Below are 25,665 nucleotides of genomic sequence, written 5' to 3'. Positions count from 1 at the left end.
AACAGCATATTAGATAACAGTACGGTGAAATTTAAAGCTTTGATACCACAGCAAAAACAATTATTGAACCTAATCTTTTATACCTTTCAAAGTACAAAATAATCTTTTAATCCCCCATTCAGTCGACCGTTGACTACATCCTCCGTTCCCTGATTGCATACGTTATCGTCCTGGTTTGATGGTTTTCTATTACTACTATTTCTGCGATCTCCTGTGTGTTAGTTGGACACACAGACTTTAAAATAAAATACATCTCTCAAAGTAATTATTCAAGTAATAAAATGAATAAATGAGTAGTCAAAAAAACCCCGACTTAAATTATTTGCATATTATTGGCAGAGTGTGACTCTTGGCTTTAATACATTAACATACATTCAACTCACTCTGACTTTGAGAAGATTTATTTTATTAAGACTTGAGCTTGTTTGAAATGGCTTTTAAAATGAAGAATGTAATACAGCCAAACCATAAGCCACATTTTTTTCTTTGTTGTTGGATTAATATTAATGACAAAGTAATAGATGCTGACAGATCTGCAGTAGATCCCCACCCCGCCCCAGAAGTCAGGATATATGTCTGTCAGAAGCTCGAAATATTGCAGTAAGTTTCCCATGGTGGGAGACTGTAGTAGTTCAAAATCAATCTCTGTCTCTCACCCTTTGACACGTATTTGGTCGCCTGCAGGAAATGCAGTGGGGTAAACATTTAGGTCTGCCAAGAAGGTAGAAAACACACCAAAAAAGTAGATGGGAAAGACAAAAAAAGAAACAGAGGGTAGATAAGCGTGAGTGCTTTACACTTCATTTGATTCCAGTCTTAACCTTTATTCCCTGAGACAGAGGAAGAGAGAGCAAGAAAGGCAGAGTTAGACTGTAGGAGCAGTAGAAAGATCCTGTTCAACATCTAGGTCAGGTTCACTCCAAGAGCCCACACACTAATGTACCAAATGCTACAATATTGTGATGGTATGTTTAGTAAGTACTGAATGTTGTTTTCTTAATTACATTTTGAATATTATTCTTGATAAAGGCCTACAGTATAAAATTAACATTAAAACTGCCACTTTTTCCATGCCTTCCCCATTTCTATTTGTTACAGATTTTAATATTTTAAATATCTAAAAATATTAAAATCCACTAAAAAAAAAAAAATCTATTGTCACTTATTAAAAAAAATTCTAAACAAATAAGTAATCATTAAAAAAATACTGTGTGAAAATAATTAAAAAAAATTAAGGTTATGGCGTCATGAAATATGAGACATGCTGCGTGAAAACAAAAAGAGGTTAAAAAGCTTTAAAATCAAGCTGTAAGTTTGGAAAAGTCTTTAAATTGTGTGGTTTTTATATAGCATAATAAGGCTGCCGTGATTTTGCCAGTTAAGACGTTCCTGGATCAACATATTTTGTTGATTCTGGAACACTTCCCTCACCGAAAATGTTGTCCTAACCCTATTACTACCCCTAAACCTAACTCTACACATAGCATGTCCCTAAAATCAGAGGGAAATGATAAGTAAATAACACAGATATAGAAACCTAACCATGCTTGTAAGCCCTGTAAGCTTGTAAACTTAACATAAACTATAAATTTGCCTGTGGCAAGAAGCAAGAGGTGCAGAGAGGACCAGGTCTGGGACATTTATGTTGTTGTTTTGTTTTTGTTTATGCAGCAGTTGTAAGTGAGGGGCTGCCGCTTTACTTTTGTTTTTTGTTTTTTTGCTTATGTTTCTTTTATTATTAAAGGGTTAGTTCACCCAAAAATGAAAATTAAGTCATTAATTACTCACCCCCATGCTGTACCAACTCCGTAAGACCTTCGTTCGTCTTCAGAACACAAATAAAGATATTTTTGATTAAATTTGAGAGCTGTATAACTACCACATTGGCTCCTAAGGGACTGCCTCTTGACGGCCCAGAAAGTCAATGAAGAAAATGTTTAAATATCCCAAGTGACTACCGTGGCTCAACTATATGTTTATCAAGCGACGCGAATACTTTTTGTGCGAAAAAACAAACAAAAATAACGAGTTTATTCGACTATTCCTTTTCTTCCTTGTAGGCCAGAAACGAGACTTCCTTAGATTTCCACGACGCATGCGCGAGAACTGAACTGATCAGTAGTGTAAGGAGATCGCAATTCTCGCGCATGCGTCGTGGAAATCTAAGGAAGTCTCGTTTCTGGCCTACAAGGAAGAAAGGGAATAGTCGAATAAACTCGTTATTTTTGTTTGTTTTTTCGCACAAAAAGTATTCTCGTCGCTTGATAAACATATAGTTGAGCCACGGTAGTCACTTGGGATATTTAAACATTTTCTTCATTGACTTTCTGGGCCGTCAAGAGGCAGTCCCTTAGGAGCCAATGTGGTAGTTCTACAGCTCTCAAATTTAATCAAAAATATCTTCATTTGTGTTCCGAAGACGAATGAAGGTCTTACGGGGTTGGTACAGCATGGGGGTGAGTAATTAATGACTTAATTTTCATTTTTGGGTGAACTAACCCTTTAAAGTTACGTTCAACATATGCCAGTTTCTGCCTTTAAATTTGTTCATTTAAATCTGATTGGTTAATTGGAAGGTTGTTCCAGGATCAACAAAGATGTTCTACTCCAAAAATATTCTAAAAGTTATTTCAATCACCATCATATCCTTAAAAGAATCCTATTAAAACTACAGTACACCATTGGAAACTTTCATGAAAAATGACAAACGCAACACTTTTGTTTTTGCTCCCATTTTTCATGAGCTGAACTCAAAGACTTTTTCTACGTACACAAAAGGCCTATTTCTCTCAAATAATGTTCACAAATCTGTGTAAATCTGTGTTAGTGAGCACTTCTCCTTTGCCGAGATAATCCATCCAGCTCACAGGTGTGGAATATCAGTATGCTGATTAGACAGCAGGATTATTGCACAGGTGTGTCTTAGGCTGTCCACAATAAAAGCCACTAAGGCCCCATTTACACGATGGGAAAACGCAGATATTTCTCCTCTCATTTACACGAAAACGCCGTTTTTATCACTGAAAACGATTATTTCTAAAAACTCCAGCCAAAGTGGAGATTTCTGAAAACGCCGGTTATGTGTTGTCGTGTGAACTGGGAGAAACGGCGTTTTAGGTTCTCTCTTGTCGTTTCTGAGGATTCTGATTGGCTTGAATGGCTTTATCCTTAACCCTACACTGCCGCCAATAGGTTTGGCATCCCAGATAGCAAACTGACATTGAATCAACGTGGAAATATGACATCGAAACAACGTTGATCTGACATAGTTTTGCTCATCGAATTAACGTTGAACCAACGTCAGACGCGTCATTCTTTCAAAACTAACGGAAAATCAACTTGAAATCAACGCGTTGTTTCAACGTTATGAAAGCAAACTAATTTTCGATTTCATTTAGCTTTGAAGAATGCCGCGTCTGACGTTGGTTCAACGTTAATTCGATGAGCAAATCAACGTTGTTTCAATGTCATGAGAGACGTCGTTTCCACATTGATTCAATGTCAGTTTGCTGTCTGGGATAGTTATGATGGCGCTCGACGGCGTATTTATGCGGGTGTGTAAACGATGTAATTTTTGAAAACGGAGAGAGGGAAAATATTCGTTTTGCTAAATGCCCGGCTTTGTGTAAACATGGCCTAAAATGTACAGTTTTATCAGATGTCGCAAGCTTTGAGGGAGCATGCAATTGGCATGAAGTCAGGTCATGTTTTTAGGTGTTTTCTTATTCTGGAGCCTTGATGAAGTTCTCTGATGGCATAGAAATTGGACAACAGTGTCCATACAAGATGACCTTTGACTTGGTCTAAAATCTGTCTCGTTAACACTGAAGCGGGACCAAGTGCGAGAGGTCCTTTTAAAGGTCGTTCGCCACAGCTCCCCTTTACCGCGGAATGCCGATGAAATTTCAAAAAGCGGAGGACATCATTTAAAACCTGGCTGCATTCTTTACACATCATCTCTTCCTTTTTACAACATTAAATTCTGAAACTTTCTCCCCTCCTCTATCGGTTCAGCGCTAAACATTTTCAGACAGTGTCTGGAGCATGTAATAAGATTTCTCCGAGATCGATGACGCCTCTCGGCATGCATAACAACCAGCTGGACGGGGCCTGTGCTGAGAGCAACCTCTCCCCTCATCACACCCTGCCGTAGCCTCTCGTGATGAGAAAGTGCAGCCCATTCATTAACATGCTAATCAATTCTTATGAAGTGGCCTAATTGTTTTTTCATGGGGTGAGGGTTAGCCAGTGGACAGACTCCGCGCTGGCCGGCTTCAAAGAACACAGGAGCTTCTTTCTTGGTACGTTTGTCAAGGCTTGAGGTAATAAACAACAACAGGAAGAGCTGAAAGGTCAATGTCTTGGCACAATGGACTATGTGTGTGGAGACAAGAGACCAGCGGGACAAAAGGGCATTGCTTCCTATGAAGCCGTCTGTAAGGCAACCCATCTTATAAACACTTGAAAATGCCCTTTAAAGGGATAGTTCACCAAAAAATGAAAATCATTGTCATCCTTACTCACCCTCCTGTCATTCCAAACCCTGTATGACTTTCTTCAGAACACAAAAGAAAAATGTTGCACAGAAGAAGGAAAAAAAAGTTATACAGGTTTGTAAAGACATACAGTATGGAAGAGTGCTAACTCATTTTTGGGTGTACTATCCACTGTCCATCCATTTATTTGTAAAATATACTCCAATAATCTTTCTTCAAAAAAGGAATGTTTGGTCTATATATCATATTAATTCGCTTTTGTCCATTTTACACTTAATTTCAGTCTTTTAAAGTACCATTTTAGTTCCTGGTAATGAAAAATAACAGCTTGAAGCTTTAACCAAATTTGCAAGCTTTTTTAAACAAAGTATAAACATTTAAACATTCAAAAAACACTAATTTTCTTCACTGTCTGCACAATATATGTTTTAACATTATATTTATGTTGTGGATATAGCTTCATAATCTCATATATAAGCAGGTCAGTTAACCGGTATTCAGTTAAAACAGGGAAATCATAGTGAGCACTTTCCTGCAATGTTACTTTTTTTTCTTTTTTTACATTTTTATCAACAGTGATTTTAGTGATTTTAGTTGATCAACAGTTTGAAAGTCATTTGATGTTGTGAGCGTTTGGGGTAAACTACGCACATTGATTACTCTGATTTTAGTATGATTTCAAAGGAGTTGCTTCAGAGTTCAGCTCAGGGGGAAGAAAGAAATGAAGCAATAGTAAACCCATATGTTTACTCTTCATTCTGTTCACAGATTAAAGCTTTACATGAATATGAGATAAATGTTCCTTTTTTTAAATCATTAAAAGTACACTATATAACTTTTGGCCCTCCTGCGGTTAAAAAAAACTGCAAGCATTTTGCAACATTGCTTTGGTTTTTGTGCTTCAGCTCTGCGTTACGGTGCTGAATATGGTTATCCAATTGCTTATAAAACATTCACTACTAGGCTTGAAAGATACAGTAAAGGTGCAGTGTGTATTATTGACAGCTAGTGGTTGAAATGGGTACTGCAGTCCAAATTCAAAACGTTGGAAAGAGTTGACCCCGCCCCCTCTTCCTCAGACTCAACGATCACGCCGGTTTCTAGCTTGAGGACACTGAGCGAAATTGACAATGGAAGGCTAAGTTGTTGAGTAACCTTTTAATATGCTTCCGTTTATTGAGATTTTTAGATGGATGCTGTTAGAATCTGCGATCTCTGACACATTTTGTTTGTTGGCTTCAATAATCACTGCAACACGCTGCATTTTCTATCGAAATACTATTTGGGTAAATCACAGAGACCAAAACAAAAACATACATTCTGACACGGAGGCACACTTCAAAGTAAAATAACTGGCTGTAGCATTGTTTTTCTGAGAAATGAGTATGTGAATTTGGTACAGTATATTTCCTTAATATCTGCAAATATATTATGGTATTTTTATGCATAAGTTCAGTGGGGAAAAAACATACAGCAGCACCTTTAAAACCCAGGCTCGACATGGAATCATTGGTGTAGCAACGACCCCCGTTTCCTTCAAGGGTTATGCTTTGACACTGACGCATTCTGACAGGATTAGCGGATATTGGGAGGTAAAATGTGAAGCCAAGAATGAGTGCTATGACAGCTGCTCCATGGAAATGTAATGAACCCAAGTTTGTCACCATTTACCGAAGGGTGATATTGACTTTCTGTCGTAGGCTTAATATTGCTGACAATTGTTAGATATGTAGGTTGGCTGACAGAGTGTATCTGACAAATTAATAACAGAGGTGACAATGACGGAGGTGCAAATCACCTTTTTTACCAGTCAGCCTGATGAAGCGAACGTAGCGTGACCAAAGAGTTGTCTGTAATGCAAAACACTCAGATGTCTTCCAAGCATGTCTTCCAAGTTTCTTTTTTCTCATCATGAGTTCATTGACATGCCAATGGCGAGGTTAAATCTGAATCTTAATACAACTATAGACCCATTAGTGGCAAAACCCAAGGTTTTGCTTAGATATTTACTTTAGATATACCCCTATTCTAGTTTAAAATCTAGTTCTAGTTCACTATAGGTTCAAATAAAAATAAAACCTTGATTTTCAATGTATTCTCAGGCTTTTCTCAGAATTGTATATCAAATTCCAGTCATGAGAAGTTCAATAAGTCAATCACAAAATCTGCCCCAAGCTTGTCGAACAGAACATTTCCTTGCTTTCCATGTCATCCTCCTTCACAGTTCATTACAGACACAAACCCAAGACTAACTAAGAGACATCCCGTAAGAATAATAAATGAGATGTATTAAGGTTTTATGAGAAAATGGGCAAATGGCATGTTCTCCTGCCTCCTTCCATCTGCATGTGGCCGAGAACTTTATTGAATAATGAATCTCTCACATTCTATGGCCTTCCATCTGAAGCCAGTGGCAAATGACACGTAAGAAAAAAGCATGAAGTAAAGACTAAAAACAGAAATGACTGTTAATGACATGCTAAAAGGCCTCCAACCACTTAAAGCTCAATTACGTATTCCTCAAAGCACAGAGAGTACAACAGACTGGTGACATTTATAAAAAAATAAAAATAAATAAATAAAAATTGTACGATTGAAAAAAAGCTGTCACGTCAACCTACAAGCAACTCCCAAAGTAGTTGAATTACAGTAAAGCTACTTTAGAGAATAGACTCAGATAAAGAAAAGATGCTAACTGCAGAAATTTAAACGGATAGTACACCCAAAAATGAAAATTGTGGTGAAGAAGTAGAAGGAAGTTATTTTAGTCGATAAAGTTTTAAATGTGGATATTTTTCTTACACGAACGCATCACGTTGCTTCAGAAGCCCTTTATTAACCCCCCAGAGCTGTGTGGAGCACTTTTATCAAGGATGGATGCCCTTTAATGGACTTCCAAAAAAATACCCATTCACTCCCATCATAAAGCTTGGAAGAGCCAGGACATTTTTAACGTAACTCAAATTGTGTGCATCCGAAAGAAGAATGTCATATTCACCTAGGATGGCTTCAGGGTAAGTAATGGTGCGTTCGTGTGCTATGGTAATTATGGTAAATACCAAAAGCCGACGTGGAAAATGCGCATGAACACCCCCTCATGTGGTATTTTCCACTGGGCAGCTCGTAGAATATTTTGATGCACGAGTTGCCGAGATGAGAACCTTTGACCTTTTCAAAATGGCGGAGAGCAACGTGAGAGTCATGAATGGTAAAAATATGTACTATTCATGATCTAGAAAATATACAGCATATTATTTACCGTTTGAGTTTTGATAAATCATTTTCATGCTGTAACAGATGACTTAAGCAATCTAAAATAGTTTTAGCTAAATAACTGGTCTGGATCTCCATCTTTTTACAACATTTTATTTAAATCATATTTACAGTCAGAGCAGTATTTATCTGGAAAAACAAAGGACATCTTAATTAGGATGACAGCATTTAGCTTTTTACACAGAATACATTTACATTTAACTGAATACAGCTAATAATCACATAAAAAATGTCATGATCTGCCCAGCACTACATTTCCCATAATTCACTGCCTGGACTCATCTTCACTGATTGCATTCACCTGTGTCTCATCAGCCTGTTAGTCTTCCTAGCCTATTTGTACCCTGTTCACTTATTCACTCTTAGTAAGGTTTTGTATGTTGTTGTGCACTTTCTTCACCGTTCACCGTTTCCCATGTAACAATGACTTCTAAGCAAGATCTCAAATTAATGAATTAGTTCATTTAAATGGTTCATTTAACTCATTTCACAAGTAAACCACTTAAACAATCTGAATCAGTCTAAAATGATTCAGAATCCAATGCTACAAGTCAAAAATGGACAGTTTAGAAGTAAGATGCAGCATTGTAACTTTATACCACAATACTACATATTGACTAAAGCCTTGTTCACACATGATTTTAAAACGTTGGGCTAAACTGTGGGGTTCACACTACATGACTTTCTCTCTGTGAAATCAGGAGTGTTCAAGTTGTTGAGCTGTTCACACCACACAACACAACGTGATTGATCCGCAACAGGAGGTAACGCACTACGCAAGTTGACAACAACGATTCTATCTCTACCACGAAAAATCAGGTGATAAAACAAACCAAAAATTACGCAAAACAGAACGCACGGCAATACCCAGCGAAGAATACTGACCTCAACCCATGCCTTGCTCTGATTGGCTGTAACTCATGACATCACTGAGGTTGAGTCATGCATGCTAGATATTTTTCTGGGCTTGGCGAGGCGTCTGTGAGCATCTTTGATGCGTTGTTGGCTCTTTCATACCAGATTGGTGAGCGTTCATCGCCCGCTAATCCTCCGCGATTTGCACCCGATAACACCCTGACCTGTCGGCGAGCTCAACGATTTGCAAATCGGGCTTAAAATCCCGTAGTGGGAACTTGGCTTCAATAGTTAAGGCAGTAATGGCTATACTTGTAGCTCCAAAAATACTTGCGAGATTTGTGAATGCAAAGCGTGTCTTGATTCGGATGTTCTGGATCTGTCTTCCTCTTGTTTAAGAGGGAAACCGATGATGGCTTTGACTTGACAAGTAATGGGAAACAGGAAGGAAAAGGCAGAAGGTAAAAGAAAGCAGAAGTAAATTGCAGCTCTGGGGCACCTGTATGCTTTAGAGCACAAAAGGCAAAGGGTGAGACACAAGCTCACAAAAACCAAGAAAACAAATGAACGTAGGTGAAAGAAAGGAAATGCCAGAGAGAGTTACATAAGCCTGCAGTGAACTCCCTATCAATTTAAAGTTTTCTGCAACATGTCCCTGCGGCACCTCAAAACATGAAAGATTGCCTTTGTTCGTCATTTCTCTCTTTCGTTCTTTTTCTCTAGTTGTTTGTCGAATGTCGATCTTCTTTGCTTCGATTTCCTTTCCCATCAGCCTATTTAATTCCTTTTGCTCTTTATTTGTAAAGTGACGCCTGAACAAATTATACATGGATTACAGGAAAAATAAGTATAAGGTTTTCATTTAACACTATTTATGACAACATGACATTTATTATTATGCAGTGATTGAGCAGTTACAGCAATTAGAAGAGGCAATTACAAGAAAAGTGTTAATTGTGCACCACTTCCTCTCTAGAACCTTTTTAGTGTTTTTTTTATCCCCATTATTTCATTCAGATAGCTAAAATGGCTAATGTTGTGTAAGCAATACCAAAACTGTGCTGTCCTGAAGCAATAAGTTAAACTCTAAACATCAGAATTTTTACATTCTGAAAAGTGTACCAATATCTTGTTTCTGAAATCAAGTTTGCTTTATTTTATATAATAAAGCAAGCTATTTTTCCAGTAGTTGCTACATTTTTCACATAAATATATGTGTTTTTCAATTTGCAGGTGTAAAATGGATTGTACCTGAAAATTCTTTTCAATTAATCTCCTTCATTGTGTTAACTCAATTTTTCCATTTCAATGAACTTAAGGCAACCAGATTACTTTTTTTTTTTTTAAGTTAAATCAACAATATTTTTTTACAGTGAAGTTTAGTGAGGACACATTTAATTGATCAAAAGTGACAGTGTGACACATTGTTACAAAAAATGTATATTTCGAATAAATGCTGTTTTGTACAGCAATTTTTTATTTTTATTTTACACACACACACACACACAAACTTGTGATCACCAAATCAGCAAATTTAAATTATTTCTAAAGGATCATGTGACACTGAAAACTGGAGTAATGATGCTGAAGATTCAGTATTACCATAACAGGAAATTAAATTAAATATTATATTATATTTTATAATAAAAATTGTATTGTATTTTTAATCAAATAAATGCACCCTGGGAGAGCACAAGAGACGAATACATTAAAACAAGAACATTTTATTTCCTCTTTATAGTTTGAAAGAACATTTCCACTGGATGTACAGATTTCCATTAATGATGAATTAACTTCCTGTGTGAAAGGGTTGAATGTTTATCAAAGGATCTTGTCTGAAATTCTCGTCCTCTGGAAGTAATTGCAAGTGCTCTTGTGTTCCTGATGACGGCTGGTCTTTTTCTACCGTTCTCTGTGGCTTTCCTTCATTAGTACAGGAATCTAAACAGAGGGAGTGCTGAGCTCGGCTCAAACATGCCTCTTACTTTGATTAGCGCGCTCTCCAAAGATTACGTTGATGTCTACCATGAGAGTGTCAGCATCGAGCTCACAGACTTTAGTTTGCTTTGTAAAGTTTCCCAGCGTATTAGTCTTCAGAGCATCTTTTGGTCTTCTCTCTCCCATTCTCTTCCATTGGGCGTCTTGCCTTTTCACTTCATGGTTCAAAGGAGAGGTGAACATCAGAGCCATCATGCTTCCTGATAACCAGTCGGGGTGCCAGACAGCACCTCCTGTGGCATGCTGGGTAAGCTGCTCAAGTTGGGTAGCTGCCCACCAGCCCTTGAGACCCATTTTCTTTTATTAATGAATCTCTTTCTGTCTAGTTCCTTAAAAATGCACAAACCCAAAAATGAGCTTTTAAGGATCTTCAACAGTCAGATACCAGAATATTCAAGGGCATTCAACTATACGCTTCCAATCAAAAAAGACTTTCAGTTATCCGTGGATCTATTTAGTTCTGAGACAGCTCGTGAGTCTGAGATCTGCGAGTCGAAATTTTCCACCCTTGTCATCCAGAACTCCCCAACCTTCCACCCCATGTGTGGAGGAACCTTCCAGTCTAAAACCATCTGTTCGGACCACTGGTCCACACTCCTATGAAACAATCTGTTCAGGCTGATGGGCCGATGCCACTGTGTTCCAGATACAGAAAAGTGGCAGCCCTTCCAACACACTGAGTATCCGAATTCACTCCCTCGTTTTCATTCATTCCATCAAGTGAAGGAACTATATTAGGACTATATTAGTGGAGTAATGTAGTGAAAAGTATATATATTGAATATCAAGAAATGTTATTATTTTAATGAGAAATATTCTATAAATCACACCAGGTCAATTTGAAATCCTTTATGCATTCCAGTGTTCGACACTTCATATCTAAACTTTAGATACGTTGCATCGTTCAACCATATAGGCCTGGAGCTGGTCAATCATTCACTCAGGATTTCTCTCTCTTTGTTTGTCCTTTTCTCTGACTAACCTCCCATCCGACCACACCCCTCACTCTATATCTCAGAACAAGGTCATGTATAATTTACAACTCCAATAACCACCAAAAAACACTGCATATTCATTAAGTCTTTCATGTTAGATGTTGAATTTGAAAGTGCATAGAGTCAAAGACCTCTCTGAACTCAGATTTATATTTCTGTCATAAAATATGGAGGGATCTTTTGTGTTTTCTTTTATTTCTTTCATTTTTTGTGCCATCCTATTTGATATTCCATTATTATCCTTTGTGAGGGTGATATTGAAAGCTTATGACAGGGAGAAGAAGAGACCTGCCATTGTATTTGATAAGCACAAGATCTGGAAAGTAATAATGAAAGGATTATGAAAAATATCTCCTCGAAGATGAATGCAAGGTTACTTTTCTAATGCTGTCTGGTCATGTCAAGAACCGCAAATGAGCACCTACGAAGACCGTGACTAGTCTGCGTATAAAAACAAAAATTAATAATCACACTTGTATGTACTGTATATTTATATCATGACAACTCTATGATGAGTTTAGCATGGCAATATACAGTACACCATAACAATACTGTGTTTGAACCCCTTTCGCCTTCACAACTGCCTTAATTCTACGTGGCATTGATTCAACAAGGTGCTGAAAGCATTATTTAGAAATGATGGCCCATATTGATAGGATCGCATCTAGCAGTTGATGGAGATTTGTGGGATGCACATCCAGGGAACGAAGCTCCCATTCCACCACATCCCAAAGATACTGTGCGTTGAGATCTGGTGACTGTGGGGGCCATTTTAGTACAGTGAACTCATTGTCCTGTTCAAAAAAACAATTTGAAATTATTCGAGCTTTGTGACATGGTGCATTATCTTGCTGGATGTAGCCATCAGAGGCCGTGGCATTTTTAATGATGCCCAATTGGCACTAAGGGGCCTAAAGTTTGCCAAGAAAACATCCATTACACCACCACCACCAGCCTGCACAGTGGTAACAAGGCATGATGGATCCATGTTCTCCAAATTCTGACTCTACCATCTGAATATTTCAACAGAAATCGAGACCAGGCAACATTGTTGTGCAAGTTACTTCCAAACTGTAATACATTACATATTACTTGTTACTGTTATTTAAAAGTAATTCATTACCTTACAATATCGCTGTCTCAAAATTGTAATGCGTTGCATTACTCCTGTATTACTTTTGAGTTACTTTTACCAAAATAACTATACAGAAGTGGAACTTAACATTATAAAATGACTAGGGCTGTGACGACATGCAATAAAAACCGAAATCGCAACATTGTGACACACCCCTTCAATCTCCCAGCGTTATGTCCCGTCCTATTTCCTGTTACTATTATTACTATTTGAAGTTAACATTATAAAATATGTAGACCTACACAGCAAAACTAGTTAAGGATAAATTATTTAAAATTGGGGAATTCCAGCATTATGGACATGACATTTGCAGTCAAAACATTATATATAAATTCTCCGAAAATGCATAATACCATACTGAAACGTTTGTTTAAGGCTACTCCCTTGAAGGAGTCCATATATTAGAAAAATATCAGTCTACACATGCGTATTATATTTAATGTGTGGGAAATAGCTACACGCATTCATGCATGACACATAAACTGACTTTTAGGAGATAACAGCATTTTTTAACAAAGCAGTTCAATTAGTCAATGATTCACTCACGAAAATAGTCTATTGTTGCCACCTACTGGCATAATAATGTAATAAGGAAATACAAACAAGCAGAGCGATACAAAGAGTGAAAGGTCCCAGACAGTCAGTGTTGTGTACTCGAGACTCGGACTCGGTCTCGAGTCCATATTTTAATGGTCTCGGTCTTGTCATGGACTCGTGTGCATTTTGACTCGGAATTGACTCATAATCGAACATATTAGGACTCGGAGTTATTCCCGAGTCCACTCGAGTCCCATTCAAAATATGTCATGATTATTGCTGCATGTTAATATTTCATTCAATTGTTTGATTGAAACGTCCAATGACTGCTGACTTTCTTGTGCACAACTGCGCATGACGACGTTCGCGGTGCGCAAATACAGCAGGACCCAGGTCAGATGTGATGTGGAGCCTCTAGCTCAACTACTGTATGTATTGAAAATGTCTGCCTTATCATCCATATTTCAGTTTGTATATAAGAGCCACATAGAATTCGTGTGCAGTAATGTTATGTTAAAGAGCACTTACTGATTGTAATCATTTTAATTTGAATGATTCCATGGTATATTTGGTTTGAGTATGGTGCCAATTTTTTTGTTACTACCAGATATTTTACATATTCTTGAAGATATCTTTCTGGTTTCAGACCCAACCTTAGGTTGTCCAACCTCTTTGGTCTCGGTCTCGACTCGGACTCGAGTGAGCTGGTCTCGACTACAACACTGGTCCCAGTGCTGTTGGACCATATACACTAACAAAATAAGCTCAATGAACAATGGTTCATTTTTACATAGTTGGAATGTTGGACAATTCATAGAGGTATCCAAACACTTTTAAAATGATAAAAAAAATCTAAAATTGAGTGAACTTGTGGTATGTAAAATAAAAATAAAAAAGGTGATCATTTTATACTTTCATATCATTTAATTATTTAAACGTAATGTAAACGGTGTTCACATCCAAACTAATTGTAATAAGTAACGTAAATCAGAGTTTTTGTCCGAACTGGAATGACGTTTTTAGTTTATAGTTTACATTCATAGTTTCTATTCCTGCACATTGCGCTGTGTAGCCCACTCACCATGCAATCTCATTGGACAAAAATATGATTGGCTGAGACTGTCAAGTTGTGCAATAGTTTCACATTCAATGTGGACAGACAAATCGTTTCACTGGAAACATGTCCCATCATGCTTGCTCAGGACACTGACTAGGCATGTTAACATTAGACCTGTAGATAAACAGAAGAAAGAGGGCAAGACATGGTAGTTGAGAATAAAATGAGATACCTTCAGTTGTTCCATTTCTTTGGCCATGCGCTGGTGCTCCTGGTGCTTCTTTTCTAAAGCCACCTCTTTTGTGGTGATCTCATCTTTCAGCTGTTCAATCTCGCGGTTCATGTTCTTCACCTTGCGTTTCATCTCAGCATTCAGATCCTAAAAGTGAACGCAAGGAGGCGTGTGAGAGACAGACACAAAGGCAGCTGGCCAGGCAGGCAGGCAGGCACACTCAAAACATTCACAGGAAAAGAAGTGACAGAGCAGTAATGGGACATCAAGGAAAAACTGACAATAGAGTACAGTCATTGAAAAATATATCTTTGAGAAGTCTTACACTTAACTATTCTCTCTGCAGTAGTCAAGGCTTCACTCATTTGTCTCCCAAAGACCAGCGTAGTGACAGTGACAGAAAAGGCTTTTAAATGTTACAAAATTATTAGATTTCAAATCAATGTTATCCTGAACTTTCTATATTTATCAAAGAATCTTGAATAAAATATATTAGGGTTTCAAAATATTTCAATAATATTATAAATATTAAGCAGTACAACTGTTTTCAACATTGATGATAATAAGAAATGTTTATTGAGCTCCAAATCATCATATTAGAAAGATTTCTGGAGTAATGATGCTGAAAATTTAGATTTAGCTTTGCATCACAGGAAATATTATTTTTTTTTTAAATATATTAAGATCTGAAAGAGAAAACTGGCCCACTATAGAGCTCCTTGTGGCAATGCTGAGAATGCAACTTGTGTTGCACTATGAATTGCATTCGGACACGTTTGGGAACGCATTGATGCGTGAAAATGATTTTTGCATTGCTAGAAGCATCTGCATTCATGTATTTTTGTAGACTTTCAAGCCTAAATCTGCACAGCAGGATAGGTTACCTGCTATTTCCAACTTCTCACACATGGGGCGGATTCCCAGACAAAGATTAATGTTCATGGCATCTTCACACAAGCTTCCGTGGGGCGTATTACCCAAAGAAGTCATCCCATGGATCTACTGGACTCCATGTCTCCTCTCGTGTTCATTGGTATCTATAATATAAAGGCCTACACACACACACACACACACACATTTTACCTTGGCCTCAATCAGGTTCTTGCTGAAGAGGTCCCTCTCTGTCCTAACATCCTCATAGAGATTCTTTTGCTGCTTCAGTTTTGTTTCAACTTCTGCGATTCTCTTCTCTTCCTCAAATATCTTAATCTGCTTCAGTTTATTTTCCTCCATATTCTCAAAAACCTGTAATGACAGACAAAGACAATCAGCAAGATCACAGTTATCTCTGTTTAAAACCTAGTGAGTTGTCTGTTTACATTAGTATTCTAAAAAAAATCAAGATGTAAAATGAAATAATGTTCAATGAATATTGTTTTTACTGAGGATAAAGTTAACAATTATACCTATCAACTCTCCTAGTTCCTACACTGTAAAAAAAATGTCCTTATGCGTAATCACAACATTTTTTATTTTGTCAAATCAACTTAAATACTTCATGTAGTTCAGATAACATAATATTTTGAGTTCCCGATGATTAAATCAATCTCCTTCATTGTATTAACTCAATTTTTTCAATTTCAATGAACTTAAAATTTTACTTCATTTTATAAGTTAAACCAACAATATGTTTTTACAGTGTAATAATAAAGGAGTTATCCGAATATAGTGTTTGACATTGTCTTAAGTCAAAAAGATTGAGAACCACTCATTTAGATTGAATATCTTGAAAGTAAATTAAGTCATTGCAATGAATTTTGGGATTGCCTTGTCCGTGAAGGATACACTGTAAAAAATGCTGGGTTGTTTTAACCCAATTTTGGGTCAAATATGGACAAACCCGAAATGTTGGGTTAAAAATGTAATGTAAAAATTTAACCCAACGGCTGGGTTAGTCCATATTTTGACCCAAAGTTGGGTTAAAACAACCCAGCATTTTTTAGAGTGTAAGTGTGATACCCACATAGATGTTGTGCAAAGCGACATCATTTTTTTTTAGCTGTTTTGAAAAATTTTGAAACTGACCATATGTTATTCACTGAGAGGTTACACAACTTGCACTGATGAAAAATTCAGACCCAGGATTGCCTTTACCCTTTTCCCAACCTTGTCAGGTTTTGATTTCCTTTCTTTAACTAAGAAACATCCACATCAGGAGAAGTTTAAAGAACCAAACAAACAACTTGGCTTTATTGAATTTCACTGCAGTTTAAATAGTTGCCAATCCATATTAACCTTTTCACTTGTGCATTTAGCAAAGAACAAAGTGCATAGTTTCCGAGGAGTTCAGAGGAGTGAGCACATGTTTTATGGATGCAAGGGATTTTTACACTAAATTGAAAGCAGAACGTGTCCAAGGCTATGCCATTCAAACTCACATATATATTCAGGCTATATTCAGGGTTAAATTCGTCAATTTGAGACAATTGGACAACAGCCTTCAGACATCTATGCCAAAAACTTTGTGTTTCTAGAGATAGTGTCAGGCGAACCCAGAGGTTGCAAATAGTGTGTATATTAATATCAACCAAAGCCTAACGCCAGTCACTGTAAATTCAACAACTCGCAATTCATAGTCAGCTCCAGGGCCTTATAAATCAAACTTGTGAACACCATAGAGTTTTTCCATCATCTCCTCAAAAAATTTTGCTAAATTCACTGATCTAAACCTGGTAAATGTTATACTTTTTATTACCTTAAATGGAATGCACGTTCGTGACTCTCCTGTTCGAACTCGTTCATCAAAATGATCGAATCTTTTCCCGAGTCAATTTGTTCATTTCGTTCTTCGAATGAACCAAATGACACGAAAAAATATTTGTTCATTTTGATAAACGAGTTCTTAAACTTAAAATTTGTCTTTTTTTTTTAAAAAAAAAAGAGCAATTGTTTTGCTTGACAAGACCCTTATTCATCGTCTGGAATCGTTTAAAGCCCTTTGAACAGTTTGCACTGAAACTGTCTTTTGGACCTTGAACCATTTGGGTCCCAGTAAGGTGCATTATATGGAGAAAAATCCTGGAATGTTTTCATCAAAAACCTTAACTTTTTTTCGAATGACATGGATATCTTGGATGATATGGGGTTAAGTAAATTATCAGCAAACGTTTTTTTAAAGTTAACTACTCCTTTAATGGTTTTCTACAAATATCATGCCTCTAATGATGGTGGAACATTGGTAAAATGTAATGAGACAGTCTGGAGGAGGTTAGAGCTGGCCTTACAAACTGAACATCTACAGATTTGTGTTGAAATGAAAATTAAATCTGTAAGCTACTAGAGCAAGTAACAGCTGTTGTAAAATAACTGTGTAATACAACGCTGGTGTGTGAAGGAGGCAACAGAAAAGGGTGTAAATAAATGTTTAATGTCACACGTTTATGGATTGTCTCAAAAACTTCTGTCCCAAGATGGCAGATTTCAGCTCTGAATGGGAATGCTAACGAATAGCTTTCCTCTGGCATTTTAGACCTACTTGTTTTGAAGCATTTTTCTTATTTCTAAATCAGGAGAATTTTTATTCTCTGCAAAGTACAGTGTGGAGTCAGATCTCTGGGGGCAATCTCAAAACCATCAGCGAAGAGCTTTTTCGACACGCGGCCTAACTAATGCTTACGGCTGAACGTTTTATACCTGGAATTAGATTATCAACTTTTCACACAGTCTGTCTGAAAGAAATCAAATGTTAGCAATGCTGAACACATGAAAGCGGTGTTGTGTGTCTTAAATAGCCTCTGGTTCCTAGGAAACTGTGAAAGCTGTTCCAAAATAAACACCTTCTGCAGTGCAACCTTCACGCTCGCACTGTTTGCGTGTGTAAGACAGTATAATGTGAGCTATAGAGATGTGCATCCGGTGTGTATCCTCAAATGAGGCTATAACTTGACGGAAATATAATCGATTTCACGATTTGACTCCACTAACTCTATCAAACTACACTGAGCTGAATAATGACACTACTGTCTTCTGTATAGCTGCTTTATAGCTCTATTGAACTCATTTCATAAGAGTGCGACATTGGCACTCTCATTGAACTAAATTGAATCAACATTGAACAGAATTGAGCTGAATAACAGCACTATTGTCTTCTGTAGAGCTCCTTTATAGGTGAATTGAACTTATTAATTGATGAACTGTGACATTGGCGCTCTTATTGAACTAAACTGAATCAGCACTGAACTGAATTGAGTTGAATAACAGCACTATTGACTTCTGTAGAGCTCCTTTATAGGTGAATTGAACTCATTAATTGATTAACTGTGACATTGGTGCTCTTATTGAACTAAACTGAATCGGCACTGAACTGAATTTAGTTGAATAACAGCACTATTGCCTTCTGTAGAGCTCCTTTATAGGTGAATTGAACTCATTAATTGATTAACTGTGACATTGGTGCTCTTATTGAACTAAACTGAATCAGCACTGAACTGAATTTAGTTGAATAACAGCACTATTGACTTCTGTAGAGCTCCTTAATAGGTGAATTGAACTCATTAATTGATTAACTGTGACATTGGTGCTCTTATTGAACTAAACTGAATCAGCACTGAACTGAATTTAGTTGAATAACAGCACTATTGTCTTTTGTCTTCTGTAAAGCTCCTTTATAGGTGAATTGAACTTGTTAATTGATGAACTTTGCAACAACGTCATTGAACTGAATTTAATCAGCATTGAACTGAATTGTGCTGAATAACAGCACTATTGTCTTCTGTAGAGCTCCTTTATAGGTGAATTGAACTCGTTAATTGATGAAATTTGCAACGTCATTTAACTGAATTGAGCTAAATAACAGCACTATTGTCTTCTGTGGAGCTCATTTATAGGTGACTTGAACTCATTAATTGATGAACTGTGACATTGGCACTGTTATTGAACTAAACTGAATCAGCATTGAACTGAATTGAGCTGAATAACAGCACTATTGACTTCTGTAGAGCTGCTTTATAGGTGAATTGAACTCATTCATTGATAAACTTTGCAAGAGCAATGTCACTGAACTAAATTGAATCAGTATTGAACTAAACTGAACTGAATACAAGTACTATTTTCTTCTGCAGCTCTCATTTATAGGTGAATTGAACTCAATAACTGATTAACTTTCAATAAATCTATATATATATAGGCACAAATTGACAGAGGATTTGGAATGTGCAGGTGAGAATTCTGGCTATATTTTACGGTGTAGATTTTCAAAGGCACCGATGCACCTAGTTTACACAGAATCAGGAACACTATTATATGGAATATATTATGTCTAGTCTTATCTGTCTGTGACAGAAAGAGAGTAAGAGGATGGGCCTGGAGCTGAATGTAAACCTGAATCTTGCTGTTCATGGTGCAGTGCACTTACCCAACATAAAAACCTGAGAAAACAAATGTCAGGGCAAATGCCAGGATGCTAGAGGGTGTGTCAACACCAAAAAAGATAGATTTTTTATAGACGACTTTTCAAGACGGATTTTATTTTAGCACAAAGGTATTTAACGACCACATCATAGTATGTAATTATAATTACCACCGCTTTCTGATTTGCAAAAAAAATAAAAAATCAACAGATGGTTTTAATCCTAAGAACATGTAATTTGAAAAGAATAACTTGTTAGCAGCAGACTTGTTCTAAAACTTGTTATATCTTAAAATACCTTAAAAAGCATTTAATTCACTATTCCAGGTACTTTTATAATTAAATGAATGACTCGTTAATTGAGAATAGCAGGTGACACATTAACCAAACTGTAATTTTCTTATGTTATAACTTATACAATCTATGATAAAAAGTCATGCCGAGATAATGAAGTAGACTTGAGAGTTGATTAACAGGAATAGTTCACTCTCAAATAATAATGCTGTCATCATTTACTCACCCTAATGTTTTTCCAAACCTGAATGACTTTCTTTCTTCAATAGAACACAAATGAGTTGAATGTTCACACTTGTCTTTCCTGTTCATTGACATCATACAGTAATTATGTTAATCAGTATGCGGTTATCGCTCCTGTAAATTACTGTGTACAGAACAAGATTAAACACTCAAAGGTGAACTGACAACAAAATTTAGCTGCAGTTGTGTATGTGGCCTTTATGAAGCGTCTGACATGACCCTTTAAGATTCTATATAAAAACTTTTCTATATAAAGTTTACAGAATTTCTTTTTTTGCGTAATTGCCCATTTATGAAATGAAGCTTAATGGCCAAGTAAAACAGGTTGAAGATCAGTCCTAATTAGACCAGTTCTCTATTTATCTTATTCATTGCACTCTTGACTCAACTTAATAGTTGCCCATTATAAACAAGTTTTCCCATAAGTGCCTAAACGTCACTACCTTGAATTATGCAAAGAGACCACACGTGTTGCGATAGCAACAGTATTATAAAGTCATTAGTGAGACAACTCACAGAAGGACACTGAAGTACTACAGACTGAAGGAATGCCTTCAGGGATTACAAGCGACTCTCTCACCAACTCTTAGAAAGTAAAAGATTTTAAGAAAAAGAAATGTGGAGAGATTTTGATTGAAACATACAGTATCAGCATATGACTGTAAACATTTTAAGCTGTGCAAGTTAGATTTCATGTGTCATGTTTTGACATGGGCTCAAATTCAATTCGCATTTCAGTGCATTTATATGTGTTGCATCTTTGGTACTGCCACAAGGGACACGAGCTGTTTTCCATACTTGATGTTCTACTTCCATAGTTTTAGAGACACTTACTGAGTAAGTTAAGTCTAGTTAAACTAATAAAATGTTATACGTAGCAAACTAATTACATCTTATTTAATAGCACAGACATGTGAAGGTTACTCCATTCCTCCACTGAGGTGTGTTACTGCCACATTAACACAAGTACATCACATGTACGCGTTTACATCTGTCAACTGTCCTTCTGACTGCCATCAGACAAACGGAGTTCAGGTCCAGTTATATTCCACTCAGAGAGGAGTACACGGATATGTTTTTTTTGCGATTTCTAGGCGTTGTATTTCATGTCACATTTTTGGCGATCTCAATCTCTCACAGCTAATGGAGTCTAATGAATGTTACGTGCACATCGAACAGAGATTCATAAAATAATACATTAAATTTCGTTTTGTTTTTCATTCAACCCTATCGTATATCACCAGAACACTTGAGATCATTCTATGATATTTTTGCATCTTTTATAAAAAGCTTGATGCTGGAAGATATTCACTGTCAATGTATGGCCATTTTTTTTAAAATTATACTTGTGTGGTCCATATAAAGAAAGTCATATGGCATTAGAGCAACACCAGGGTGAGTAGATGATCACTTAAAGCCCCCCTAATAATTGTATCCCTTAAAACTCACCTCTGATCACCAAAATGACATATTTGAACGTTTCTTCCTTGAAAAAAAAAAAAAAACTCATTTCAGACGTGATACTCGACGATGGAAAACATGGTCGGAAGAGACTTGGAAAAGGAAAAGAGAATATGACCGTGTGAGGAACCGGAAAAGAGTCTTACTCGGTCGGGCTTTCACTGGTTGGCGCGAGCTAAAAAGCAGCACTGGATGCAACAGTGATGCTGACCCGGCAATCTTGTTGATAGACTATGTAAATATCTTATTCCTAAACTTGTTTTACTTTGTAGTTTTGCTCATTTTTTTTTAAATGCTTTTCATCCATCCATTGTTGATAATTAAAACAGTCCAATAATTATCACATATGTCTAGCTAGCTATTTATGACAGTACAAATATTCCACAGTGACTAAAAAGCACAATTTCTACATAGTAAAGGAGCCGTATGTAAGATAGTGGCCAAAACTGGTACTGCAATCACTTTCAAATTACTGTAGAGTAGTGTATCCCCTCCTCCTCCCCCCTGACTCGAGGTTGCCAGATCCAGCACGTTTGTAGCTGCTGCAGAGCTGGCAACCCGCATACTGGAACACACTTCGTGATTGGCAAATAGGTGGAGGGTGGAGCATCAGACCAAAACACAACATGACAACATCAACATCAATTGAGGGCTGTGACTTCACTTTTTAAATGACAATATCCTGGCTGGACTACTGTTGTCAGTGATATAAGTATTTGAAATGTGTATAAGTATTTGAAGGCCTATTATAAATCTTACAGTGTGCACCCAGCTTAACTTTAGCGTGTGTGTCTCTTCAAACATGCTTTACCTTCTTTTTGAGCTCACTGGCCTCGTTTATGTGGTGATCCCTCTCTTTCTCCAGCTGGAAGATGATCTTTCGTTGTTTCTGGGCTTCATCCCTGTAGTTTAAAATCTCATTTTCCAGAGACTTCATCGACTGTTCGTATTGCTTAACATAGTTCTGTTGTTTGTCGGTTTCATTTGCCGCCTTAATCATATTCTGGGAAAATATGCAAATACAACATACACAAAAGATCACTTTGTAAATATACTTAGAAAGAATGACTTTTCAGAAAATAGGTATAAAAAACCAAGCTTGAGAATAGGAGGATTTGACTCTGTGATATATTGCTATTCAATAGATCAAAGAAGTGATTCTCCAAGGTAAGCTGATATCAAAAGCTATGTTTGTATGCTACAGTGTGTGCATTTGTGAGACAGAGTGTCTCCTGTGCAATTAAATATGAATATCCTTTTATTTTCACACGCACAATAGCAATGCAATATTCAGCACATCAGCAAAAACATCATGCACCTTCTCTTGTTTTCTGAAATCCATCTGTGCATCATAACAGCGTGGGGAAGCTATAAGAACTATGAAACTGCAGAACTGCGGCAGAAAATTAGCTGTGAGGAGGAAAAATAAACCTCAAAGACTCGCAATAAAGCTAACCCAGTATTAAGAGTTGTCTCAGGTGATATGAAGCACGTCCAAAACGCAGACCCGGCGTAATGCGATGATCTCAATCCCCCCTCCCCCTTCCCCCTTCCCTTTTAACGGGTAACTAAAGTCAAGTCACATTTATTTATATAGCGCTTTTCACAATACAGATTGTGTCAAAGCAGCTTCACAGTGATAACATGAAAGTAGTACAACACAGATCAATAATATTGTTAAATATTAAATATTAAATAAATGTTATCAATAATAATGACAACAACACAGATCAATAATAATGTTAAATGTTAAATATTAAATATTAACTAAACCCCTGGTCAGAGCCTGACTCCACCCACTGGCAGTATTTGAAAAATGCTGAAAAAGTGGGCGGACCCCAGCGGAGATAGAGAGGATGAAATAGATGCTAAAACACTCTATCCTGATCGTTTTCAATACTCGCAATTCCAATTCCTGTGGTTTTGACGAAACAAGATAGTTTTTATCCTAGCTCGCGTGGTGAGCTGAAACCTGCGTACGTCACGAAGTTCGGAACATCCAATGGGAAAATTCCATTAGCCACCGTTCAACCTGAAGAGGGCAGCACTAAGACGTTTTTACACCATATATTGTAGAAATAAAACACTTTATACACAAATGTCAAAAAAGTTACTCGAATCAATGACTGGTATCAATAAAGATCCATTCTTACAGATCATTAACTAAAAAAAGTTTTAGTTACTCTTTAATAGGTTTTCATATTTGAATGTTTTCATATTCAACTGCAGTAGCCACCGTTCAACCTGAAGAGGGCAGCACTTAGATGTTTTTACACCATATATTGTAGAATATATGGTCTAATCTTTATTAATACCAGTTGATTCGAGTAACTTTTTTGACATTTGTGTATAAAGTGTTTCATTTTCTACAATATATGGTGTAAAAACGTCTTAGTGCTGCCCTCTTCAGGTTGAACGGTGGCTACTGCAGTTGAATATGAAAACCTTGAAATATGAAATGTTTTATATTTGAATGTTTTTACACCATGTATTGTGCAAATGAAACACTTTATACACAAATGTCAAAAAAGTTACTCGAATCAATGACTGGTATTAATAAAGATCCATTTTTACAGATCATTAACTAAAAAAAAAGTTGGTTTAGGGTTTAGTTACTCTTTAATAGGTTTTCATATTTGAATGTTCAAAAAGCACATTTTATAATTGTTGCAACGCCTCTCTTTCTAGTCTGTCAGTAACGCTCTGTTTAGTTTCGATCTCTCCAAGAAGCCCCTCCTTCTGAAAAGTGCATGCTCTGATTGGTCAGATGAATCGGTGTGTTGTGATTGGTCAATCACTTCAAGTGTGTTTCAGAAATATCACGCCCCTTTCCCTAACGAGTTTCAAAACACTACTAAAACAACTCCACTCAACCTTTTTTTTGCATATGGGACGGGAATTATTTATATGAGGAATATTGCGAAGTGTTCATTTCAAGGAAGAAAACTACAAAACTACTCTAACTAGAACTAGTAGAACTACTAAAACTAGAAAACTACTCTCGTTTTCGTCTTTGAAAAAATGCGGTTGACGAAAATAATTACGAAAATTATTCGTCAACGAAATAAACACTGTTTTGAATCTAACGGTCAAAATGACCGTTTGTGGCCGTTCTAGTAGTTTTGGAATTCTGGCACTTCTAGTGTTAAAATTAAATATTGAAAAATCAACTGACAGGCCTAAGAACGATGTTTTGTCTGTTAACGTGTTCCTTATGGTTGGTTTCATATAGATCATTTTGCTAGAAGTAAATTGGAAACACGTTTCCACACACACACCTTATTGAGGATGCCCTTCTCCCGCACCAGTTCATCTATAGCCTTCTTGTCCATATCCGTCTGATTTTTTGAGACCTCCATTTCTAAGAAAAACAGAAAAAAAGGCACTTTAATATTTTTTTGTTCTTCTTTCAAAGCCAGTGACATATAGCACTAATTGTTACTTTTATTTTTGAAAGGTTTTTCGCTAATTTCAGAAGCACTTTCCACAGTGAAGGACCAACGTAAAATAATTACACAAATCAAAAAGCCCATTATACAGCTGCAGGCGAAAGGAGGTAGAAAAGAGAACTGGGACATGCAAAGACAGAAAGAAAGAGTGAGAATCAGCGATACAGGAGAATGGAACCGTGCCGTGTCTCGGCCGTCAGCGAAGAGACTTGCATGAGTGGACAATGTAGGACTGCGCTTGTCATGTGAAATGGCCATTCCATGTTCTATCCTCTGATGACCCTTCCTCCCTC

At 36.8% G+C, this 25,665-nt stretch overlaps 1 protein-coding gene across 1 annotated transcript in view; it reads right to left on the bottom strand.

Annotated features, from left to right (window-relative positions):
* The window catches only part of cfap58 (cilia and flagella associated protein 58), a 103,418-nt gene that overhangs the window by 58,712 nt on the left and 19,041 nt on the right, over positions 1-25,665 (bottom strand). Inside the window, exons 8-11 of the mRNA XM_089132048.1 lie at positions 25,202-25,284; positions 22,735-22,926; positions 15,662-15,823; positions 14,579-14,725 (exon numbers count right to left, since the gene is read on the bottom strand). Coding sequence (XP_088988174.1) covers positions 14,579-14,725; positions 15,662-15,823; positions 22,735-22,926; positions 25,202-25,284 — 584 coding nt within the window. The remainder of the gene's footprint in view (positions 1-14,578; positions 14,726-15,661; positions 15,824-22,734; positions 22,927-25,201; positions 25,285-25,665) is intronic.

This window comes from Pimephales promelas, chromosome 6 (genome assembly GCF_988280905.1).
Source record: "Pimephales promelas chromosome 6, fPimPro1.hap1.1, whole genome shotgun sequence".
Taxonomy (NCBI): Eukaryota; Metazoa; Chordata; class Actinopteri; order Cypriniformes; family Leuciscidae; genus Pimephales; species Pimephales promelas.
This window is presented reverse-complemented; position numbering and strand designations above follow the sequence as displayed.